At 35.1% G+C, this 25,377-nt stretch overlaps 1 protein-coding gene across 2 annotated transcripts; it reads right to left on the reverse strand.

Moving 5' to 3' along the window:
* Window positions 1–2,278: 2,278 nt before the first annotated feature.
* LOC117414858 (neuroepithelial cell-transforming gene 1 protein-like) lies at window positions 2,279–23,694 on the reverse strand. Of its 2 annotated transcripts, XM_034024686.3 has the most exons (12): window positions 23,321–23,694; window positions 19,922–19,988; window positions 16,413–16,472; window positions 7,261–7,368; window positions 6,900–7,067; window positions 6,183–6,245; window positions 5,823–5,919; window positions 5,498–5,574; window positions 5,126–5,383; window positions 4,806–4,976; window positions 4,129–4,315; window positions 2,279–3,718 (listed from the first exon to the last, which is right to left on the reverse strand). In XM_034024686.3, exons 1-12 carry the CDS (start codon window positions 23,455–23,457, stop codon window positions 3,306–3,308), a joined length of 1,806 nt encoding a protein of 601 aa, XP_033880577.3. In that variant the 5' UTR covers window positions 23,458–23,694; the 3' UTR covers window positions 2,279–3,305. The 2 variants fall into 2 exon arrangements, with proteins under 2 accessions (XP_033880577.3, XP_033880576.3); XM_034024685.3 differs by lacking the exons at window positions 16,413–16,472; window positions 19,922–19,988; window positions 23,321–23,694 and adding an exon at window positions 12,417–12,654.
* Window positions 23,695–25,377: the final 1,683 nt, after the last annotated feature.

The raw sequence follows: 25,377 nt of genomic DNA on the forward strand, positions 1-25,377 counted from the left end.
ACACTGAATTAGTGAAGTGTCCTTACACAGCAAAGTACCAGTTACTTTGTCTGAATTGTTCACGCACACATCAAGTCACTTTCATTTTTAAATTACACAATACAGTTGACAAACCATAAAAAGGGACATTTTGGTGTCTATAGTAGTGTTATCATCTTGATGCTGTAAAGTGTAACATCAGGCGAGTATAACAACCCAGGAAGCCTATAACGCTTCTTAAGAGAACATTTATTGTATATGATTTGGGGATAAACCGTAACAAGCTGTTGTTGTAAAGGGCTGACCTGGCATCCTAAGAAATGTTCTTGAACAATCCAAGGGAAGCCATGTTTATCAAGGCATTGGCTAAAACCATGATGTTGAAATCGGCTTGTGCTTGCTGTGCTCCAAAGGATGTGGACCAATAAGAGCAAAGTGCTAAGTGAGTGGGTAAGCGGTAAAGGGAAGTGCATTGTGGGCCTTTTCCGTTATATACAGCATGACTCAGACTGAAAACGAGAAGTAAGCTGTTTTCAGTAATAATGTATTGACAGCATCATTAACTTATAGATGCCTTTTTAGATTCTAAATACTACATCCATGTTCAGAAGTACTGTTTTGTAGTAACTGATCAGTGGTCAGAAAACCTAGTTTGTATTCTTGTACACCCCATCTCTTCTGATCTTCCACTGGCAGAGCAAAATAGCTCTTCTGGAAAAGGTTTAGAAAACTGCATCAATAAGATTCTAAGGAAAAGGGATTGCATGTGAGGTTGGTTAGGAGGTCTACAGCTTTGCAGTGGAAAGGCCATTTCATTTGTTTCACATGCTTTTTATGGTTTTAACTTTTCTTTCAGCTTATTTTGAAATTTCAAGATGTAGGTTTTTGTTTTACTAATATCCTTGTGTGTAGTAATAATATGGTGTTCTTATTATACAGCTTTGGTGGCATTCAAGTTGAACAACTGCCTAAAAGTTCAATGATGAATAATCGGGAAAGTGTAATCTACATGAAAATATTGTATCACAGTAAACAATCTAGGTCATGAAATGCCCCCTCCCCACCTCAAATAATGTGGTTAGGCATCATTTCAGAGTGAAATTTGTATTGGGAAACATTTACGTGGAAAGCAATAGTGCAGAAATCTTTTTGAATACAATAAAAAAAATCAGATGTACTTTATGAAACCACTCAAATAACAGTAGCTATGGTATTTAAATACTTGGCAGTACAACCTAGTACAGAAATGTGTTGTTGATTAAAACATTTTCTCTAGCATGATATCCCAAAATTGAAAGCATCGTGATTTATGACGTCAACCACATTTTATGCAGATATCCATGCATGCAATGTTGACAATTCTGTAAAAACATCTAAATGGGGAATGCTGAATATCAGATTTTTAATTATTACCCTAAAAGTGACTTTAGATGCAATCAAATATGTCTGACATCTTAATGAAATGCACAAGTCTGGAAGTATGTGTTTCATTTATACATTATAAATGCTTGACTGAATTGCACGCTACCCTAACAGTTAAGTTAAATTAGTCATGAGACTAGCACTCTTTTTGGGCTTCCCGCAATGCACAGAGGCAGACCCACAACAATAGTACAAACTATTCTACATAGCTAGAATGACCGATAAATGAGTTGCATGAGAGTGGATAACACTAATGAACATCACCTCCAGCTTTTACAATTTCTTTGGGTATCAGAACAATTGCAATCATTCTCCATCTGTAGCAGCGCAACTCCTGCTCTGTTTAATGAATTCACAATCTCATGCAGAGTTTCTAAATTTCTAGCAGGACAAAGACATTTATCATACAATGGAAATTCTCTTGCAACAGGTGTCTATTTATATGACGCAGTGTGCGCAAGTATGGTTCACTAGTCCATGTGACATTGTGTGTTTACATAGGTTGCCCTAAAATGTTTTGAAATTCAGTAACCGTCACACACTGAACTATGAAAACGTCTGCTACCCTTGAAAGAGGATAGACATTCCTTATATTCTTGTAAGCAGAAGAGGATATATTCTAAATATGGGCAATAAAGCAGCCCTGCAAACATAAAACAAGAAAAATGCAATCCTGTAGGTATACACTTCTAGCTTCTGAAATCTAAGTTGGTGTTATCTATTTAATTTTAATTCCACAATAAGATGATCCACAATTGTTGTAAACCTTATATTATCTATATGGGCAGATAATGTTACTTGTGATGTGATGCATGTAAAATAATGGTTTAACCAGAATATTTTTTTCATAAACATTACACAAAGTAGCACACAGTACTAAATGTTTCCTTACATAGAATTTTATTGTACTTCATAATTTGATATTGTACACCACATAGAGAACTGCCCCTTCATAAACATCCATATATTTACAGTCCAAGTTACAACATGCCACATCTTTCTACAAAACTCATCTTCCCCAACATACCCTTTTCATCCTTTTTTCGCATGACTTCTTAGCTTTTTATACCAAAATGAAATCCCTCATATAAGCAAAACACATTTTAAAAAGCACAATGCTTGTATTCTTAACATGCTGATCAATTTGCACAGAAACCTTTTAGTTCTATTTTGTAATTACAATTCATTTTTAATGTACACCATTTTTTCCCCTTCCATTTTATCTTCCTCGCTAACCTTCTGTACATACCAGTTTACCTCTTTATTTCAAACATTTAAATGGCAGTTCTCTCTCAGTAGTTCCAAACAAAAAGCATTTTACATGCCTGCAATAACAACAAAAAATCCTCATGCAAGCCACTACATTGGATGGTTTGATCTGTTTTATAGCTGTTCGCTCAAACCCACTGTGGCTCAGTTTATAATTTTCAGTAAAAAAATACCATATTAAAAAGGACAAGTGTTCTATAAAAAATAAAACCTGCTGATTGTTTAAGAACAAAAGAAAAAAGAAAAATAACAATATTCTACATTTAATTTAATGAAAAAAATATATATAACTAATATAGTAAATTCATGGCTTGGCAGGATAAAATCTGTACAATAAGGAATGTACAAATACTTTTGAAAGAGTGTGTTCCACTAAAAACTATTGAACCTGGGGTCTGTACTTAAAATCTTGTCCACTTATTTACATTTCTCAAACAATTTAAAACGTGAATGAATCAGCTAGTCTAACCCCTGAACACTTACCACATTGTAGCGATTCATCAAACCTAAAACAGACCCTAAGTTTTTTTCCATACAGATGCCTGCATTGAATTAGCTGCCATTAAAAAGATATATACAAAGAAAAACATAACAATTAAAAGAATATTACAATATTATCCAGCAATGGCTTTTATTTACACCAAAGTTTCTTTTCTTTTCCCTATTGACCGGGACTTTTCTTTTTTTGTTTTCTTTATAGATGTTTTTTTGCAAACTGAAGTTTGTACATTTTCAACTTCCTCTGTGGTGTCCTCAATAGAAGCAGTCTCGGAAGTGTTTTCATCTGCCTCCATATGGACAATGCCAGAAAGGGTAGATGACAGCCTCTTCACTTTGATGTTCCTTGCCTGAGGGGAACAGCATTCTGGTTCCTCATTAAGCTGTGGGAGCTCCCTTTCTCTTGTTGGGGACTGGGCCGTTTGGTGTGCTGCTATAGCAGTACGGATACAGTTGAGCCACTGTTGCTTATGGAAGATATCGCTGCCTTGCAAAGTATGGGACTGACCCTGAGTTGTGTCTTGGAATCGCACCCTGAAAATATGTTTAGCTAAAAAAAAATTAAAAATAAAATTAGTACTGTTGATTGTCACTATCTTCTGACAAATTACATTACATATACAATTACATTTTCCAATTACTTTATCATGCAAGACAAACTCTTTCAACATAATAAGAACTGTGGGATGCTTATCTAAATCCCCAGGGCTAAGTGAACATTTTATTAGGGGTAATTTAGAAAATCAGTAAGAGGCCAATAAATAGGAAGGTTTTTTTTTTTTTTTTTTTTTTTTTTTTTTACACATTTGTTCTTTCATTCTTTGGACACCTGGACTGTTGAAATGCAGCTTCACCAAGATACCATGTACTTAGTATATTTTATGCTCCATCAGCCCTCAAGGCACTATTGCTGGTTACTCTGTCAATTTGTAGCAGACACCTTGGCAACCAATATCTTACCTTTGTCTGAGTTGCTAAAAGCTCCTCTGAAGGAACCTCCCATTTTGACATCTCCATCCTGCAGGTCTTCAAGAACCAGGTCCTGCACTGGGATGGGCTGACGATACACCTGATAACACTGCTGCTCATTGCGGGTAACCGGACGAGTGAAAATCAAGATGTCTTGGAACAAGAATACATGAAGTTTCTAGGCAAAGAGAAGAGAAAAATTCAGATTTGAAGCATAAAAACAAAACTAAAAACTAAAAAGACTTATACGTTACAAAGATATTTGGAAATCAGTAGTAGCATGGATATTTTAAGCATATAAGTAGACTTAAAAGGAATGTTAAATAAACCACAGCCTATAACTTCATTTGTAAGCAAACCCAGCCACAATATCATTGTGTCTGGCATTAAAAAGGATCCCTCGATATTCTTGTATTGTACAATAGTTATATATTACACAATCACCTGTTCTTTATAATAAGAACCCTCATGCATAGGCTTTAAATAAGCATGACGTAACTACTGAATGTTTTTAGGTTTGTAAATTAAGAAACCCACAATTTTATTGCTTGACTACCTAATTTGACTACAATGTTGATCCTACAAAGTCAAAGCCTTTGTTCCCACTTTAGAAAACTGAACTTTTTCCCCACATTTCTAAAAAATACCAGTCAGTCACAATATCTTACCGTTCCACTTTTGTTCCGTAATTCTCCATGACAGAGCAATGTCTTGCTTGTTTCAATACGCGGGTCCTTCTGTCGGTCATCAAGATACTCGAGTTTGTCAATAAAGTACTGGCAGTCAGATTCACCTTTCTTAAGATCGATACCAGAAAGAACTTCATGGATTATGGAAATCTTAAAAAAAAAAAAAAAGAGATAAATGTATTGTTATAAAATGTGTTGCATACCAAGGAGAATTAAGGTTTGGGTAAATTATATCAATGTCTCATTGGCATATGAATTTACAAACTTCTAATTTATTAAGAAGTGTTAAAGTCACATACCGCTCCTTCCAGGCTCTGCACGTCTGGGTGATCATTGGGAGTGTGTTTTAAAATCTCTTTCAGCAACAGGGGATATTTAACCAGTCTGCTTCGTGGAATGTCAAGGAAGCTCCAGAGGTCCAGCTTGCGGCTGAATGGAGACTCCAGGCAGCGCTGGAGAAAGTCCTGTACTCTGCGGTCCTGCTTTTTCTGATCCAGGAGTGTCTTTGCTGCAAGCTGCTTACTGCAGTACGCTTTATAAGCATTGAGGCCTGGCAACTAAAGACAAAAGAAAAAAAAGGAATACCATTATTATTTAAAGAACATTTGCTTTGTGTTATTTGACATAACCACAAACACCCCCAAATACAACGAACAACTGTGGATACGCACCCAGTTTACAAATATGTGACCGATTTGCCCCACAGTTCCGTCTGGACCTGTTGCCTTTGTAAGTTGTGCCAGAAGATCTGGAAGAGATAAAACAGCCTTATTAAGAAAGAAAAAAAACCAAATATTTTACTTTAACTCTTTGGGCATCAAGTACTTTCCAAAAAGACAACCCTAGAATAACTATCGTTTCAGTGTCAAGAGATTAACATTGGTAAAGTATAGTACTGTAAATTAACTGCTGCTTTCCTGTTTTGTTTTCTTGAAACATTTTAATGAAATAATAATAATAATAATAATAATAATAATAATAATTCCAAAGTTTTACCTTCATGCAGAGGGATATATGAATCCAGATCCCCAAAGATATGAGTTAGTTCTTCCTCAGACATAATAGACAGCTTCAGCATGGGATCATGGTAAGCCTAAACAAATAAATAAATACATAAATAAATAGACCTACATAAATAACTAAAGTAAATGTGTTACACACCTTATTTAATTAAATGGAGACCTGATGAATCATGTTTATAGATTTAACCAAGCACATCAAAACATTGCTTTTTTTTTTAAAAAGGCACAGTCATTCCTTTAATAGCTACAATAGCTTGTTTATAAAAATGCTGCCAAGATCATATGTTTTTGTATACACTATGACAAATTATTTTAAAACCATAAAATAACTGACCTTCCTAGCTAACTTGAGGTCTTCGATTAAATCTTTTTCCCCTCGAGACAGTTCAAAAATAGCCTGAGAAAAAAAAAAGGGCAAATTGAAATCCAGCACATGTCAAAAGGTAACATAAAACAGGATGAAATGCCTTTTTTGTTCACACTTTATAAATAATAATACAAAACTTTTAAAACATTAGTATTCAGTAATGTGTTCCTCGTTTCCTTGACTTGAATATACCTTTGTAACCAATTATCTTCAAGATCTGAAAACGTACGCACCAGTTTCATAGTTTTAGTCTGCTGAAGTTTAATTTTCTATTTGAACTTGTATTTGAATGTGACTGTCACACATACTTTTCAAATGGTCTTACTGTTTGACAGTTTTGACAGTGGGTGCGACATCTTGGAAGAAATAAGCACAGTCTGGCATAGGAAAACTAATGGGAACAGTACACAAAGTGGTGAGCTTTTACTGCGTTAGAATGGATCGACCAAATTAAATATTAGCAGACTGACTGCAAAGTACATTATGTAACCACAACCTTTACACGGACACTGCTCAATAAAACAAAGACTACGAAGGGTGAAACTAGAAGCCGAATTCCATGTACAGCATGCCGTTATTAAACAATCAATGATTAGAAATGTGTCAGTAATGGATGCCCAACAACCAACTACAAGTAACCAAAACACAGGGTTCACATTCATTCAAGGGCTTGTATTGGCATACCTCCTGTCTCTTGATTTCTTTAGCTGAAAAGTTTCCTTTCATGGAAACATCCAGAGTCTCAGACCAAAGAGTGCTGTTACGCCTCTTTGGTGGGGTTGGGGCTGCAGTTTTGCTGCACGATTTCTGGGAACCACTTGGTGATTTGCTTTCCCCTCGAAATGAGATGGACTGTTAAAAAAAAAAAAAAAAAAAGCCAATTAGTTACTTCTATTTAACTGCAGACTAAAATGACATGTTTTGATTACATATCTAAAACCTTTATAGATAATTTCAACTGCCACCACACCTCTACTTATTTTAGAAAGCATTTCACTTATGATTAATGTATGCTATTCTTAAACGATGGTAAATATTTTTTTACCTGGATTGTTTGTCCAAATCGCCTGACAGCGCCATTTCTTGCAGGTGAGATTAGGTTGGCCAGTGATGTTACCCTTCCAAGAGGTCGAACCCGTTTGTTACTTGGCTCCTGCAAAGACAAAGACAGAATATTAGCTGCTATAATTAATACAGATTATTCATTTGTCACATATTTTACAGAACATATCAAGCCAAGTCTAATATTAAATAAATAAGAACCAAAACATGTTTTGAATAGAGGGTTCCCACTTGATCCTATAAGGAATGTTTCAGAATGGGACTGGTGGACAAGCCAATTGTCATACCCTCTTGTGTGGAATTTCCTGACTACAATAATGCCCCTCTTGCACTGGTCAGGAAATTGCCCATATCCAACAGCTGTTTTTAACATGAGATGAGCCAATGGTTCTTATCTGTCACAATGAACTACTCTCATTCCTAGAAGGTTATAAAGGTTTGGAGCATTTCTGGTATGCATCTTGTTTGACTCTCAGCTGTTAACAAGGGAGTATTGCACTTAGCAAATGGGCACTAACTACACTCTGTTGAACAGTGCATCTCAAGTAATGAAAGATTTTTTAGTTTAGGATTTGTATTTTACATTTTCTTTGAAAGATAAACACATTGGCATATACAGGTAGGGTAGACCAAGAGCACACAATGGCAATAAGATTTTTTTTGTCACTGATCTACACAAAATAGTCCATAATGTCGAAGTGGGGAAAAAAATCTACATATTTTTCAAAATTATTTACACATAAAAAACTGGAAAGTCTTGATTGCATAAGTATTCACCCCCTTTGTTGCGACACCCCTAAATAAGCTCTGGTGCAACCAATTGCCTTCAGAAGTCACATAATTAGTTGAATGGAGTCCACCTGTGTGCAATTAAAGTGTCACATGATCTCAGATTAAATACACCTGTTTCTGGAAGGCCCCAGTTTGTTAGAGAGCATGTCTAAACAAACAGCATCATGAAGACCAAGGAGCTATCAAAACAAGTCCGGGATAAAGTTCTGGAGAAGCACCAATCAAGGTTGGGTTATAAAATAAATATCCCAAACTTTGAACATCCCCCGGAGCACCGTTAAATCCATTATTTAAAAATTGAAAGAATATGGCACAACCGCGACTGCCTAGAGAAGGCCGTCCACCAAAACTCAGTGACCAGGTAAGAAGGGCATTAGTCAGAGAAGCAACCAAGCATTCAATGGTAACTCTGAAGGAGCTAGAGAGATCCACAGCTGAGATGGGAGAAACCGTCCATGGGACAACTATAACCCGGACGCTCCACAAAGCTGGGCTTTATGGAAGAGTGTCGAGAAGAAAGCCATTGCTGAAAAAAACCCCAAATCCAATGCCAAAAGCAAATGAGACCAAAATTGAACTTTTTGGCCTTAGTGCAAAACGCTATGTGCAGCGCAAAGCCAACACTGCTCATCACCCTGAGAACACCATCCCCACTGTGAAGCATGGTGGTGGCAGCATCATGTTATGGGGATGCTTTTCATCGGCAGGGACTGGGAAACTGGTCAGGATTGAGGGCAAGATGGATGGAGCCAAATACAGGGAAATTTAGAGGAAAACCTGTTTCAGTCTGCAAGAGACCTGGGACTGGGGCAGAGGTTCACCTTCCAGCAGGGCAATGACCCTAAACACACAGCCAAAGCTACACTGGAGTGGTTTAAAAACAAGAACCTGAATGTCTTAGAATGGCCCAGTCAAAGCCCAGACCTCAATCCAATTGAGAATCTGTGGCAAGACTTGAAAATTGCTGTTCACCAACGGTCCCCATCCAACTTGACAGAGCTTGAGCAATTTTGCCAAGAAGAATGGGCAAAAATTGCAGGATCCAGATGTGCAAAGCTGGTAGAGACTTACCCAAAAAGACTCACAGCTGTAATTGCTGCCAAAGGTGCTTCTACCAAGTATTGACTCAGGGGGTGAATACTTATGCAACCAACAAATGTCTTTTTTTTGTTTAATTAACTTTTGTGTCACAATAAAAAATATTTTGCACCTTCAAAGTGTTAAGTATGTTGTGTAAATTTAATGGTAAAAATCCCAATTAAATCCATTTAAATTCCAGATTGTAACACTACAAAATGTGGAAAAGTCCAAGGAGGGTGAATACTTATGCAAGGCACTGTGTATATGTATATATATATATATATATATATATATATATATATATAATAGTACCCTTATTTTTCAGTTTGTGGTAAAGAACTTGTATTTAAATATCTAAAATGCTATTTGATCTCTTTACAGCAGTAATTAATTAGATTTCTTCAAATGGGCAACCTGTATTTTAATTATATTCATTTTCTAGTTCTATTAAAGAGGCCACAACAAAATAAATCAAAGTGATTGGTTATTTTAAGGACAGGCTATTTGCTGAAAAAAAAGGGGAGGTACAGTACTTCTCACATTAAATGAAAATAACTTTCACACCTTTGACTTCATCAGGGTTCCTTTTAAGTGGTTTTAACTCTTGACAAGTAATTTGTTTGAACAGGTAGGCTTGCGTGAGAAGTCAGAACACCTGAATTATGAAACACCAGCTGCTAAAAACAACTGCCACAGCCAATATACAGTGCTTCAACAAGACAAGACATGGTCTTTAAGACAATAGTGAAGTGTTAACTAGTTGATGCTCAATCCTCTTTTAAAAACACACACGTTCATAACTAACTAGCAGATACATCTCCATTGAACCCATGTGCAACCAATTATTTTAACTATTAGTGTGTGTGTGTTACAGCAGTACAATCTATCTTATCTTAAATAAATGGAGTACTGTATTAACTAGAGAAGGACTAAAAAGATGGACCCTTGTTTTAAAATGATCTCTACTAACCACAACAAGGACCGGTTTAACAATCCTTATGACATGTACAAAAGACAAATGTTGGCAGCTTTATGGTACATCTCAGAATACAGGTATATCCAGTAATAATTGACAATGATATTTATGTGGTATACTATTGATGCAGAGCACGCATTGCAGAAATTGTAGGACAGACACCACAAAGAACATTCAAGTCACACAAAAACAACCTGCATTTGACAAAAGCTAGATTAAATCTGAAGCCATTCAGCCTCTTAGCTTGTAAAAACATGCCATAGAACCTTAAGACTTTACACGAATTTGCAACTCCTGTTGGAAGTACTGTATTTCGCAAAAGTACAGAACTGTTGCTGTACAAATGTTCCACAATTCAGACTCATTTATTAGCAGTATAACTATATATAATGTCCCTATGAAACTCTGGGGTACAATAAGCAACAATGATCTCCACGTCTGACTCCTGGATTCAGCATTCCATTAAGTCATATGTAAAGTATTATATAAGTATACTAGTGTTTTTCAGGGATTTTAAATTTTAAAAAATGTATCCTTAAATGCTTTCTTGATTTGTTGCATTGCAATCATTGTATGTATGGGACTGGGTAACAATGCTTTCAAAATGGATATATTCTATACCAGGTTAGTTCATGAAAAATTGTTACAGTATTCAACTTCTGATAGATGGTGATTGTGTAATTTGATATTATTTACAAACTGTATGCAATATATATTTCCATGATGTTCTTTATTTCAAAACCTCTAACGCTGTAAAAATACCATGTGAAAAAAGGATTTAAAAAAAAGAAACATTAAAGTGCTCATCAGTAAAGTTTGGAGGCAACCCAAAGAAAATCCTGGAAATATTTGACACCTTAATCCTGAGTTGGAAAGACACTGAAAAAACAATCCACTCCCTATGTTAACTCTCTCGGAAACAGAAGAAAAAAAAAGAATCTATTTTAAGGTATTGATTAGATAGCATCCATGGGCTGTTCTCAGGATAAATAATTTTAGTCTGGGTTTCCACCATAAACCACATGTTCCCCCTTTTCAGCTGGTGTGCCTCAAACTAGCTCATATTTCCCTTAATGTGTATTAATTCAGGAGCGAGCCCTCCCAATCCAAAAATTCCAGCAGAAACATAAACCCGAGTGTAAAAAATGAATGCAATTGGCAAAACCACAAAAACAAACAATTATTTTTTTCTGAAAAATATTTTTTCACTGGACTTCTCACTAACCTTAAATGTTTTTTGTTTGAAAAATGAGAATAAACTCATAAATCTTTTTTTTTTTTTTTTTTTTTAAAGGACTGTTTAACCTAAGAGAATATTTAATAAAAATCATTCAAAATCTTTGTATATCTCCACCAAATAATGCATTTGTGCTTGGTGTCAATTTAAAAAAAAAAAAAAAAAAAATACATACATACATTTTAATGCACAAGAGAGTCAGAGGGAATGTTTTTACATTTAAATAAATGGCACTGGGTTGGTTTCTGTTAAACAATAAAACTGAGGACTTTGTGGCACAAAACTAGCATGCTTTTTTTTTCTTTTTTAAAAAAATGTTCCCAAGAAGAACAATTACTCATGCAAAGAAAGGTACAGGAATAAAAATATTAAATTACACATAAGTAATGAGTTTATTCCCCACTGAACTCCACTGCCATTCACTGTAACTTGCATGTCACACAGTGAAACACATTAATTCCCTTCTTAGCAATTAACACAAAGGAAGGAAATCCAAATGAAAGCTAAACTGATTCTGATGGTAAATCTACCAAGAACAGATCTGCACAGGTCAACAGGAATGCTATCTGGCCACAGTTGTAAAAGAAGCAACCTTCCTCTGGTAATAAAGACAAACTTCAAAAGATATTCAAAATCAACAACAAAGGTCAAAAAGCTTCCTATTGTCACCCAAAATACCCAAACGTGGTATCAAAATAATGCTGACACTGTTGTTAAGCACTTTGAAAAAGTTGAGCTAAGAGATCCACATGGGTTGTGCAAGATAAACACTATAGAAACAATCTGATCAGCAACTACGGAGATACTGAGAGTAAAGCCCCCAAACACATTTTATGAACAATACCTGTCGATAACCTGAGGCAGCAGTCATGATTACGAAAATGTTACTGATAAGAAAGTTACAAAAACCATGTACTTGATATGACCATCGCAACCTATACAAATAGAATTGAAAGGACTATTTTTTAGGAACTTTTATAAAAACACCAATATAAAATGTTTGATTTATTAACTAAAACAGTGGTCTAAAAAAACAAACAAAAAAACGTCTTACCTCTGATTCTTTATTGGACTGGTTTTGAAAGTCTATGACTTGAAGACTCCTTTTAATAGGCAAAAGGCTTCCGATTTCATCGTAAGCCACCATCCTTTGTAAAATCCTTTAAAACGTCTTCTACGCGTAAATCCACATGAAATTCCCTACTATGAAATAAATACCTCCCCCTCCTTCTTCAGAATACTTGATGAACACTCCCAACCTCTCTATCTCGAGTCAACTGCTGTGTGGCAGACTAGAGCAAAGTACACCGAACTTTAGTAAATGTGGGAGGGCTTAACAGTGCAGCCGTTTACCAGAATCATCTGTCCTCCAACTACAGACAGCTGCTGCTAGAGGGGGTGGAGACATATCCAACTACCCTGATAAAATGGGACTTGAGAATACACAAGACATATAGCAGCAAAATGATTTGCTATTAACAAAACATATTCAGATGTTTACAGTACTTCCAAATTGTTTCCGAAGGCGCACTTACCAAAAGGTTAATAATATATATATATATATATATATATATATATATATACACACACATACATACATACATACATTATATATATACATTATATATATATATATATATATATATATATATATATATATATATATATATATATATATATATATATATATATATATTAAAAACTGTATACAATAATAGACGGTTCACTAGTTCTGCCTTCACCTCAGTACTGCTGCATATGTGGTGTTATTTCTTACGATCTTCTGCAGGCTCTATGTTTCAAACTTCACTAGCAAAAAGTAACTTCAAGAGGTTATGGTTAAGCTGCTTTTTACAGCTCTAACAGTGAAAGTGTAAGTCCTGGATTTCAAACTCCCTGTAGAAAATGCTTTTAAACTTCAGGTATTAGAATCCTAATTGTTCTACATTATTTAATTCATGACCTTGAATTGTTTAAGACACTTAGGATATCAGTCCAGAAGAAAACATGCAGTTCACTGACTATCTGCAGTATTACATGTTTTCAAACTAGAGGGAGCACTGATAACCCATTCTTGCATATGTAGGATATTTAATACTACAGTGATCCCATAAGCAAAATAATTGTAGACAAAATAAAAACATACTTCGTTAGGCACACCCACACTAAAGGCAGAACTAGTACTATGTGGATCTGATTAAAAAAAACAAAAAAAAACAATGTTATTCCTAATCCAGTCACAGTTATGATATGCATGAGGTCCTGATGAAATGGAAAATACAATGTATCATTAGGAGAGGCTTTTTTTTGTTAAATATCTATTGTCAATTCTGGTGACAGCACCCAACTGTCTCACAGGTTTGTTAATACACACATTAAATAAAAATGAAAAACAAATATATAATTAGCAATCAGTAATACAACAAAAAGGTTCAGTTTACAGGCACTATATTATAGCTTTTTACAAAAGGAGTGCTGACTCTAGTTCATAAGAAAGCCACAGCATAGGGACATACCACTGGCTATACAAAATAATATTTATGCTATTTTAAATTACCAGGCAGTTTAGAATCATATTGTGTGTACAATTATTCCAAACACAACACTTTACATTTGTTTCTATTTCAGGTCAGTTTTTATTATATCCACATTTGTATTTTATTATTTATTATTTTTACATTTTTAAAGTTCACTGCATTGTAGAATGAGTAGGGTACAGTATATGTGTTTCCAGGGATTCTGTTATTGGAGATACATTGTAAGGAGTGGTTTGCACATAGCAAACAGACAGCGATCCGAGCATGGACTTGCCTAAGGAGGACTCATTTGACATCACTGGTTGTCTGGGATGTTGGGATTACCTTACTCATGTGTAAGTAAGGATGTCATGTTTTAGGCAACAAAAGTCCAGCAGCATAATAAGCAAGTCTGGTCTCATGCAAAACCACTACTGTCTGGGTAAGTGGGAGTGAAGTGTGCTAGTGTAAACTGTGGCTGAACCAAGAAGGGGTAAGCACTCACCTTCAGCCTGAGGGAATGATAACCGGAAACACATCACATGTTCAAAGAATACCTGAAGACAACAGGAATACGCATCCCCAGCAGAAGGACAATAAAATAAAGCCTTACATGTCTTCACTAGGACTACCGCATTATAATGGCTTTAATATGTAGGCCTAATGTTCTTTTTTGCTTTAAAAAATAACTTTGAGGCATTCAATATTCATAACAAACCATTTATAATTTTTCTGTGTTACAGAAGATTTTCAAACAACCAAAAGTCAAGAGCCAGTAAGAAAACTGAGCTCCCTCCTTATAAATACTTTAAATAAATACTGGAAGACCAACACTTACAGTTGAAATAACTGTATTTAGACTTGAAAGAACCATTGTGTAAAGTTGAACTCGGTAAAAGAAAGGTACCTGCACAAAGTTAAATGGATTTTTTTTATTTTTTATAACCATAAGCAGCCCCCCCCCCAGTCCCTCCACTTGTGATGTTGTCTGTCTCCTGACAATTTGCCCTTGGAATGAGCGCACAGAGTACATGTGGAAAAAAATATAATATAGTTTACAAACACATCACAGTGATTACAAAAGACCAGTGACCCGCCTCTTTTTTTGAACAAATGTTTTTTTTTTTCAACAGAATTTGTACTCAGAAAAAGGGCTTAGTCTTAAAACAAGGTCCGCATAAAACACTGAAAAGATTGTTGTAATGGGTTTATACTCCCAAAACAAATCTAGTAAGCTTTCTCTGAATTTTAATACTAGTGTCAGCGTTAAAAAATTTAATTTTAAGGGGCACTAGGCCTATACAGAAGTTAAAAAAAAAATTAAAAAAATTCAACAGCTGGGCAGCAATCCAACAAGAAATTCTACTTTCGGTATCAACAATGAGCTGGAATAAAGAACTCCTCTTCATCCAAGTCTGTATCTGATTTCAACACAACAGGTCTAAGAAAGATAACTCACAATTACAAACTGATATAACAGTCTAGGGAAGATAACTTCACCCAAGAGACTGGTAAAGTGTACTCTGGTAGAATATTGTTACAACCTTTTGAGTAGGACATCACTGAATTTATAAAGTAAGGTATTTTAGGGTTAGAGGAGATCTATGTTCTGCCATTAACAGATATGCTTTATTTGTTTTCCATGCAGGGCCTCACCTCAAAATCCTGTCATAAGGTGTCATCCTGGTTAAATATATTTTGAATTACAAAATACTGTAGTACTGTAAAACAATATATAATAATAATGGGGAGTGATGGTTACTAGGTTCCTATTATGGAAATAAAATGTACAGTAACTTATGAGTCGAATAGTTCTTCTTACCATCTACCTACATGACCGCATCCACACCCATACTTTTAAGGTTGACATACACTGTCTTAAGAAAAGCCTTACTGGTTGCTACAAAACACTGAAGGTAGTGCAGTAAACACTCTTCCGGTTAAGCAAACAAACTATGAATCAGGTAATGCCTTGAAACACTTGATAGCCAATCCCACGCAGAAATGGAAGAACAAATCTCAGAGGATTTTTAACTTTTAATACTTTTAATAAAACTTTAAAGTTTTGTGAAAGTTTTTCATCTCACATTCTTGAACAAAACAGTACACCCATTAGTTGTTATAATTGTTCAAATGTTTTGCCAAGGAAAAATGGAGCTACATGCTGAGGCTGCTCAGTGTCGTTCTTTAAATCTTGAGGTTTCATTAGACTTGGACAATGCCGGAGTGTCTGGAGTATCTGGGAATGTCGTTAGCGAGATCTTGACTAACTGGTTTGGCAGATTGAAACTGATAATTAGGGAGTATCACCCTCACCTGTGCCAAAACCAGCAGTAGTGGTCCAATATCTCAGAAAAGTCTGTTCATTAATATCTTTAATTACTTTGGTTTTTATATTAAGTTCCAGGAGTTCAGTGGACTAGGACTTAATCATGTTGTGTACCCACAAACAAAGTTTTAAAAAAATAAATAAATAAATAAATAAGCTTTGAAGTACTGATGTAATAATTGTGAAAGAAATGTCTTATTCTTACCTTAAAATCAAAACTGCACAGACTAACAGCATCATCATCTTTCTCTCTTCGTTTTCTTTTCTGGAAAGGAAGAAAATAATGTAACATTAAAACAGATACTGTAGTTATTCAATAAGGAAAAATAAACCATGAAAAATAAGTTAGAGTTATAGTAATTCATTTTCTCAATAAAACGGTATTAGCAAAAAAAGTATTTATGGTTTTAGCAGCTGTATACTAAAAGAAAGGGAAAATCTAAGATAAAACACAGCAGGGGCTTTCAAAATATCTGCTTTACTTGCCTGGCAATAATCATGACAGGCAAAAACCAGTTTATTAACTAGGCTGATAAATAAAACAGATTTAATGACCAAGTGAATCAGAATCACCTTTTATTGAGGAGTTAAAAAGGAGTGATGTTAAAACAAGCAAGGATTATTTTTTGACATCTCAGTGGTTTTATCTGCATCCTCTAAATCAACATCATTTCGTAAAGACAATTGATTCATTTGGTCATTTTTTGTGGAATAAAATAAAAACCGAACAGATTAATAAAAAGATTAGAAAAACCACAGGAAGGAATCACTAAACTCCTACAACAAAGCCACATTACCTCAAGAGTGAAGTAATGCTGTATGGACCAAGCCAGAGCACACACACAGTCCCCAAAATTTAAGAAACCCTATTTTAAATCAAATTCAATTTCTATATTACTCTACTGGTAATCACCAGCAAGTGGATCTAGAAGAATGTAAAGGAGTTGCTGGCAAGAGCTAGATGCTGGTTTGAGAGATGAATGATGCCACCCTTAATAAAGCATTGGTTTACTGTCAGGATTATCTAGTTGGGTAGGTAGGAAGGACATTTTAAATATCTTTCTGAACAAAAGTACACGTTAATTAACATTACATTTTCTGTTCAAGTTAGTTTACACATTGGAAACTGTACTTTGACTGTAAAAAAAAAACATATCGGCTATTGGCCAGACAAGGTTTCAAGAGGTCCAAGAAACACTGATATTACCAGACTGGAGACTGTTTTTGAATTTGTTTGTATTTGTTTAGTATGAACCAAGTGGCCTTAAAAAGAACACTTTGCTCCAAGCAACTGTCTTCATATTCAACTACAGTTGTACAAGAAAAGAGATATGTTTTGTTCAAGTCAAACTGGTTTACTGGTAACTATTGTTTACATTATTTTATTTAGCCCACCTTATCATAATCCATGTATTGTTTAGATCTCAGCAGGGGTTAATCAATTTAAGATTATGGTGCCCTTTGATGATTAGTCTACAACAAATAAAGATTACTTACGTTAAAAAGTTCTTAGCAAAACACCAGTTTAAAAACAGCCAACTGTGTTTAAATTGTTTTTATTATTCGCTTAGTGAAAAGGGGAAGACAATGATGCCCATTACCTGTTTTTTATTTGATTAATTGCTGTTTGAAATAACTTCTGAATGAGCATTAAGTAGACACATTAAGTCCTTCAGTATAAGCAATTATAATCAGCCTAACTTACATTGAACTTGCACTGCTCCAAACAATTACATGATAGTCAGTGATGTCTATATTTTGCTTGAGTACACAGCACTTATCAACACATTAATTTCTAGTAGGCAATATCGATACCAGGCCACTATTCGTGTCAGCAGTGATCTCACACCATACTGACTTTCAGTGGGCAGGCATAGAGGTAGACAATTGGGACCCCCCTATCCCTGCACAGACCATAGGATATTTGCATATGACCCCACTTGACACCTCACCCGATACCTGTTTTTGCATTAATTACTCTAGAGCTATTATTTCAATACAAAAGATTGAGATTTTTAATGCCTTCTGAATATCCTTTAAATTGTTTGGAGCAGTATGTTTCACCAAGAGAAATCAGGAGAAAACAATAAAATGGACACAAAGTAATATTTGCCTCTACTATTAGCAAACCTACAAGCTCCTTAAATATTTACCAAAAGCAAAAATATTGGATTTTAAATAGTTTTGCACGTGACCATTTTTTTCTCCTAGTACAAACTTGCATGGTATATTTTACATGTAATTTTTTTAGCCACAAAGTTCCAGAAGAATTCAGATTTTTAAATCAACGTTTAGTGCTTGTTGATAACTGATTTTAACCAAATTTGACAGAAATTTTAAATATAGACCCAGCTGAAGTTAGACACCATATTCGGATGCGACTGAAGCCTGAAGTTACACCTATTCATTATTTAGTGTTTATTGTTTAACTGATTATTTGGGATATAATAATAAGATCGTTTTGAGTCTATTGCTCCGTCAATGAAGCAGCTAGACTGAAAGGGGCGGTTTTGATGGAAAGCTTTAGAAAGCTCGCTGACCCCCCGATGTTCATTTCATATTGAGGTTCAATGGTGCAATTTTTTCTTTTTAGCCATCTGTGATATATATATATATATATATATATATATATATATATATATATATATATATATATATTATATAGTAGTGACCAAACATGATGTTTTTGGAAAAGTGTTTTTTTTTAGTTTTCTTTTTAAAACATATATTCTCAATTCTACCACGTATAGTATGCCTGATCCTGCAACTTACATAATATGAAAAAAGGACATGTTGTGGCATTTCATTTGATATGTTACATGCATGCAGTACAAAATATCCAGCAGTTAAACATACATAAATGAAAACAGTGAAAAACAGGCGGAAATAGGGCAGAGTGTAAAGAGTTAAAAAAAAAAAAAAGAAATGGAGCGCTGGTTAAAAAGAAAAGCACTTTTTTCTTCTTCTTATGCAAAAACTTCACGTCAGGCAATGATCAAAAGCAATGGAGAGTGTTCTGTCTCGCAGGTATGAACAGCTGTTTGGTCTCCTGAAAGCAGCTTATTTTAAAGCACCAGTGTGGATGAAAATGCAGTAAAATATATACAGTATATGCAAATGTCCATGAAAACCTGGGTTAATGTAGTGTGTGTTTTAACAAAATTAAATTCGTGCAGCTTGCGTCCTTTGGCTTGAAAAAAAAACCTGTGCTTTGTTTAAAACTAAAATGTTCCCAGCACAATTGCCTGTACTTGATTTGAAATGTGCCTCACCTTTCTGGATACATTTGCTGGTACAGTAATTTTGCCTTCTCTGTGACCAGCACACCACTTATAGGAGCGCCTTTGTGGCTGCACTGCACTCATGGGTGAGTGATTGTGTACTTCCGATTCAAAGTTGGTGTTCGGTAGACCGGTCAGTTCGTAACTGGTGTTCGCAACTCTGAGGTTCTACTGTATTTTGTGTGGCGTGTGTACTTTCATGTGGTAGCAATGGTTAAGTGACACAGTGGCTCGTTTGTCTAAGAAAGGAATTTGAATATCATTAATTTATGAAAAAAATGCCTTTTTAGTGAAGGGAGCAACGGCAAACGTTGAACACCCAAACCCAATGCTCGTTTTAAACATTCTGTGATGTTTGCCAAGTGACAGAAATAGGAATAGCATTAGTGTACAATTATATATATATTAAACAATACATTAGTTCTTTACTCACCAAAGTGAAATCCCAGTTCGGCCCTGGAGTTAGGAAGGTGAAAGAGCTTCCTCGTCGGAGTGGAGGCCTGGAATTGAGAGCGCTATGTAAGCACCAAAACACTATGTGTATCATTTCTGTTAGTGTCCATGACGATCACACTCCATATAGACCGTTTAAAATTGTCAAAACCCATTTTTTTCTTAGTATCATCTGAAAACAAGTTTGACCACCAACATAAACTTTGGTGATCTTTAACTAGTTTTTAAAAAAAGACAATATGTTACACTGCATTACATGTATGAGGAGAAGAATACTGGGTCAAAATTCTAGTAAGATAATTTCTTAATCAGTTTACATTTTACTGTCTACATAGCTCTAGTATTAATAAAACAGCTACAATGTTTTTTTTAATTAGTTCACATGAACACAACATACCAAAGGCTGAGCATTGCAAAATGTGGTGTTGTTTTTGGTGGCTTAATATCCTAATGACCAAGCATCAATACTGAGCCTTCACTAATTCTAAAACTAAATGGACTGAGGGTGGTCTTCTCTATCTATAGATATAAGACAATCCTACATATAAGGTCAGATTGACAGGTGCCATAACAAGAAGAGGTTGTTACCTAGTGAGAGTGGGTTATCTAAAGGATTTACAACAATTGTTCTGACACATTCTGAGTAGAGAGAAACACCAAACTGTTAATAGATTGCCTCACTTCATACTGTGCAAATATCTGAATAAAATTTTATGGTATTAGCCAAAAAAAACATCAACACATGATTTTCAAGCTAACTTTACAAAGCTTGTGCAGTCAAAGGTACAATAGGAAAATTACAGTATACAGGTGTGGTTTAAAAGCAAAACACAGTATCACATTGCATGTCTGAACATACTGTATGAAAGATTAAATATGTTGAGATACAGGAACAAAGTCTACCAGCATTTTCTTAGTCCAGTCAGAGTTACTGTACTTTGTCCAGAAATGCTTGGGCCGGTTCCTCAAAGTACCATTTTAAGCCCTACGGTATTCAAATATGGTCAGCTACAGTCTACTGTACCTGTAGGCATAATTTGATACAAAAATAAAACAATAACCCTTAAGATTCACAGCCTCTATGAAGAGGAGAATGAATGAGAATTCTTCATAGCTCTCAATTTGTGGTGCATAAAGACTACTTTCCACATGAAAGTCCCATCCCTAATGCCATTTTATTTTCTTTACCACTGTTATGCAGAAATCACACTGTTCTGTACAAGAATACATTATATGAACTGTGACTGAGCTGGATGAACTAGCAATACTGAGTAAACAAAGATAAGGTAAGGCAATTCTTATCAACTTAGCCATAGTTCATGCACACAAGATGAACATTACCCTGCCTTAAGTATAGGTAAGCTTTACCACTTTATTAATTGTTTACAAGATAGGCCTAACCGATGTGAAACAGATCACGTACATCATTTGCTTTTATAGTAGTATACGAGGTTATCACAATATAAAATGTTGTTCAATTCCTCAATACGATTGGGCCATTTTCTTTTTCACCTTCTTACATTAGAATACACTGTACTTATTTATGAATTTGGAAAACTTTAGTAAAAAAACATATAACAGGAAAATTCTATAAATATTCTGTGTATTATAAAGTTTGGGCTTTTAGAAGTACAAAACCCTGGCAGATTAAATGGAAAAATCTTAGAGGGATAAATCATGATGAGCTGGATTTAACTAGTTTTAGGGTGGCATCAGCCAACATAAACTTTCTCAGGACCATTTAATGAAATGTCCTGAACATTTCTTGTGGTTGGTTATTGATGTTATTTTAAGGACTTTCCATTTGCCAAAATTAGAAAGTAAATCAATATATCAATGTAATGGTACTTAATGGATTATTTAACTGTGTTTATTATCTTCTTGTGCTTATTATTAGTTGTGTGCTTTAACTTGGTTCCTTGATTTACCATAAAACAAACTAGCACAGTTTTAAAGGTATAAATCATTTAAAAATGTGTAAAAGGTTACATCCGCGTGCAGATGATATTTGTGCTGCAACAATAATTTGAATAAATAGATAAATGTGAATTTTGCATTAGTAATCAATTAACTTTTTTATGTTTATTTTATTTTTTTTATCATGGATTAAACCACACTTTTAAAAAAGCACCATTTGCCTAAAATGCATTTGTGCTGCATTTTGGTATTGTAATGCATTATTATTATTATTATTATTATTATTATTATTATTATTATTATTATTATTTATATATACTGGAATAATAAAGCAGATTCAAAATACCCAAAAGTATACACTGTCTAAATAAGTATCCTTAATGTATAAGCTTACCACTAAGCGATATGTTAAGAATCCAGATTTATTTTCTGTCTCAGTCTTTACTATTTTTGACCCATTTATTTACAATTTCAGACATATATTCAACATGTTTGCAAGACATGGACAAAAATCCCACCTGGTTAAAAAATGCACGGTTGTAACAGTCGTATCTAAGGTGGTACAAAGTAAACTGATAAAAAATGACTCTGCTCCCACCTAGTGGTTTATTAAACAAAGACAGACTAGCATATCCACTACACTACAAGTCATTGACCATTCACAAGTTGTTACATTGTTTACCAATGTGACAAAAATTGTGTGTAGAGGTGAAGATAACCTTGCCTCTTAGGTAGTCTGTGGTTTTGACATTAGATACAATATGTCACTAGGTCAGCATTCACTATTTTGTTTTTTCAGTACATGCAAACACCTGTACATGTGGACTGCATTAATTCAGCCAGAAGGTACTGGTGACCCTTACTAACTGGTTAACATTCAGACATTTCGTTCAAACAAGGGGGGCCTACACTACAGTAGCTTGAACTAAGCAGTGTTCATGGGATCCCAATTTGGGGCCGGAGACCAGAAGATCGTTTCAGGGGAGCCGCAGCCCACTCTCCCTACCGCCTGACAAAGTCAATGTTACCCAAGCCGGGGGATCAAGTAACAACATTTGCATGAACTTGTGAAATGTCAATCAGCATGGAATCAATTATGTTTTCAACAGACCTGCAAATATATATATATATATATATATATATATATATATATATATATCACCTTGGCCTAAAATGTACCAACCAACAGATTTAATTCGTGTTATGTACCGTACCATATTTGAAACGCTACAGGTAACCTGTTTGCTTGAATGCAGAGATTACATAAAAATATAAACTACCAGTATGACATATTAATAAATAGGCCTCTTAACCGAACACGTATCTGTGTGTGTGACTTGAGCATGTTGTTAAATGAAAACGCAACACGTCAAGTGGAGGAAAACGTTCTGATATTTCTTGCATGTCAGAAGACCTGTATTACGAGGTTTTGCTTGTAAGCTAGTAATCATTGCTTACTCACCGCTTTGAGTTGCTGCTTTCTGGCGTAGTTGATTCAGAGTTGATGGAGGAATTTCTTCTCTTGGATCCAGCTTTCCGTTTCAGACTCTCATTCTCTGACTCTTTAATTTGGATCTGGGGATCTGCCGTGTCCTCCATTTACAAGAAATACACTGCAGGATCGATATGACACCAAAACTATTCTAAAAACTAAACATGAAAGTGTAAGTGGTAATTATAATTGTTTTTTTTTTTTTTTTTTACAAGTGGCTACATTAAAGAAGACACAATTCAAACCGCTGCCAAAGGAAGTTTGAAAATGGCGGAAACTTGAAAATCCACCAATCAGGAACGAATGATGAGTCTGGTTGCTAGAGAACGGAGCTCTGACAATAGTGAATGGGAGGGGCATGAATGAATAAGAACAATACAATAGAACGGCGGACGAAGGTATCGCTTTCATTGGAAAGGATTAGACTAGATTTAGAGGCTTTTGCTTATTTTTTTATTATTGTTCTTAAACTGCAGTGAAATGCAATAGTTACCGGGGTTTCAGTTCAGTTGTAATACTGGGTAGTTATTCTTGTGCAACTTTTCAGTCTGTGTATTCTTCCTTTGAGTGAAAATGCATTATTGAAAAAAGCATACAAGTAATCCTATTGCATTCATGAACAAAGTATACAGTAAAAAAAAATATTGGATTGGCTGTCCACACCACTTTGCTTTCTGAAGAACAAGAGCTGGATCCTATAATCTATAACCCCCTACTGCTGTACGTTGCAGGAGGCTGACTATTTGTATCACAGAGTGATGTTGTGAAATGCAGGTTTCAAGTTGGGGAAACCTACTACTAAAAATTACAGTGTATTGGATTTTCAAAGAGTAAGAAGCAAGACAGGCCCATATTTGATTTGTCAACTTTCTACACATTGAACAAAGGCTGTGATTCCATTTCAAACATACCACTCAACCTGTCCTGAGTACAGTGTGCCACTGTAATAATAATTTAAAAAAAATAACAAAAATCACAGTAATACACATGCACAGTTCAATAGAAGAGCTGGTCAATAATATGTGATGTGCTGTTGTGAATTGCAAACAAAAGTGATTGACTCATTGAGTGAAAGTGTGAGTTATGAATGTAAACCCACAAACCCACAAAAATGATGCATTGTTGTGTTTTATGTGCCTTTGGCTTTGCATTATCAAATGGTAACAGATACACATATTTTCTATGAAAAATAAACATCAATGTTTTTTTTTTTGTTTTTTTTTTTAAACATGATTGTGGAGAACTGCAGCTTAAATCTTGACTGGCATTTTTTAGTTTACACATATTATAAACATTTCAATAATTACATTTTTTTTATTCATATGGCAGAAAACAACGGTAAAACACACTTAACAATTAACATTCTTCTTTAATGTGCCCAAACTAATCACCAAGCATGTATATTTAAAAAAAATACATCTGGACATAATCAATCTCCTCAAATTACAAAAAAAATCTGAAGCAATGTCACAAATTACATTTACAATCATTGTGAGTGGTTCTTTTTGCAATTACTCAATATTTCTTATCCTGAGGTGAAGCCACCAGCATTGCTTTGTATTAATTCTGAGAACATATTGAAAATCAGCTGAAACACAATTTCCTACAAGACAAGGAAACAGTTGTCAATAATTAATCAACCCACAGTGTGTAATTTTTAATAGTAGTCAGCATGCAGAATCTGTTAGCTGTTTTTATTTAAATTGGTTTTGGCAGGGCAGAAGCTCTGCTGCTGTAAATGTGTGAGGGAGCGTATGGTTGGCAGGGATGGGGTTAAATCTATCCCTGCCAGCAATCACAGGTGTGGCCATTTCCCAATTAGGTAATTGATACTAATTGGGGAGTGGCCACGTGTATAAAAGGAGCCCAAAAGCCTTTGTTCGTGGCTCGGCTCGGCTCGGCTCGGCTCGGCTCGGCTCGGCTCGGCTCGGCTCGGCTCGGCTCGGCTCGGCTCGGCTCGGCTCGGCTCGGCTCGGCTCGGCTCGGCTCGGCGTTTTGGCCCTTGTGCTGTGTTTATTTGTTCCCGT

This window comes from Acipenser ruthenus, chromosome 7 (assembly GCF_902713425.1).
Source record: "Acipenser ruthenus chromosome 7, fAciRut3.2 maternal haplotype, whole genome shotgun sequence".
In the NCBI taxonomy this organism is placed as follows: domain Eukaryota; kingdom Metazoa; phylum Chordata; class Actinopteri; order Acipenseriformes; family Acipenseridae; genus Acipenser; species Acipenser ruthenus.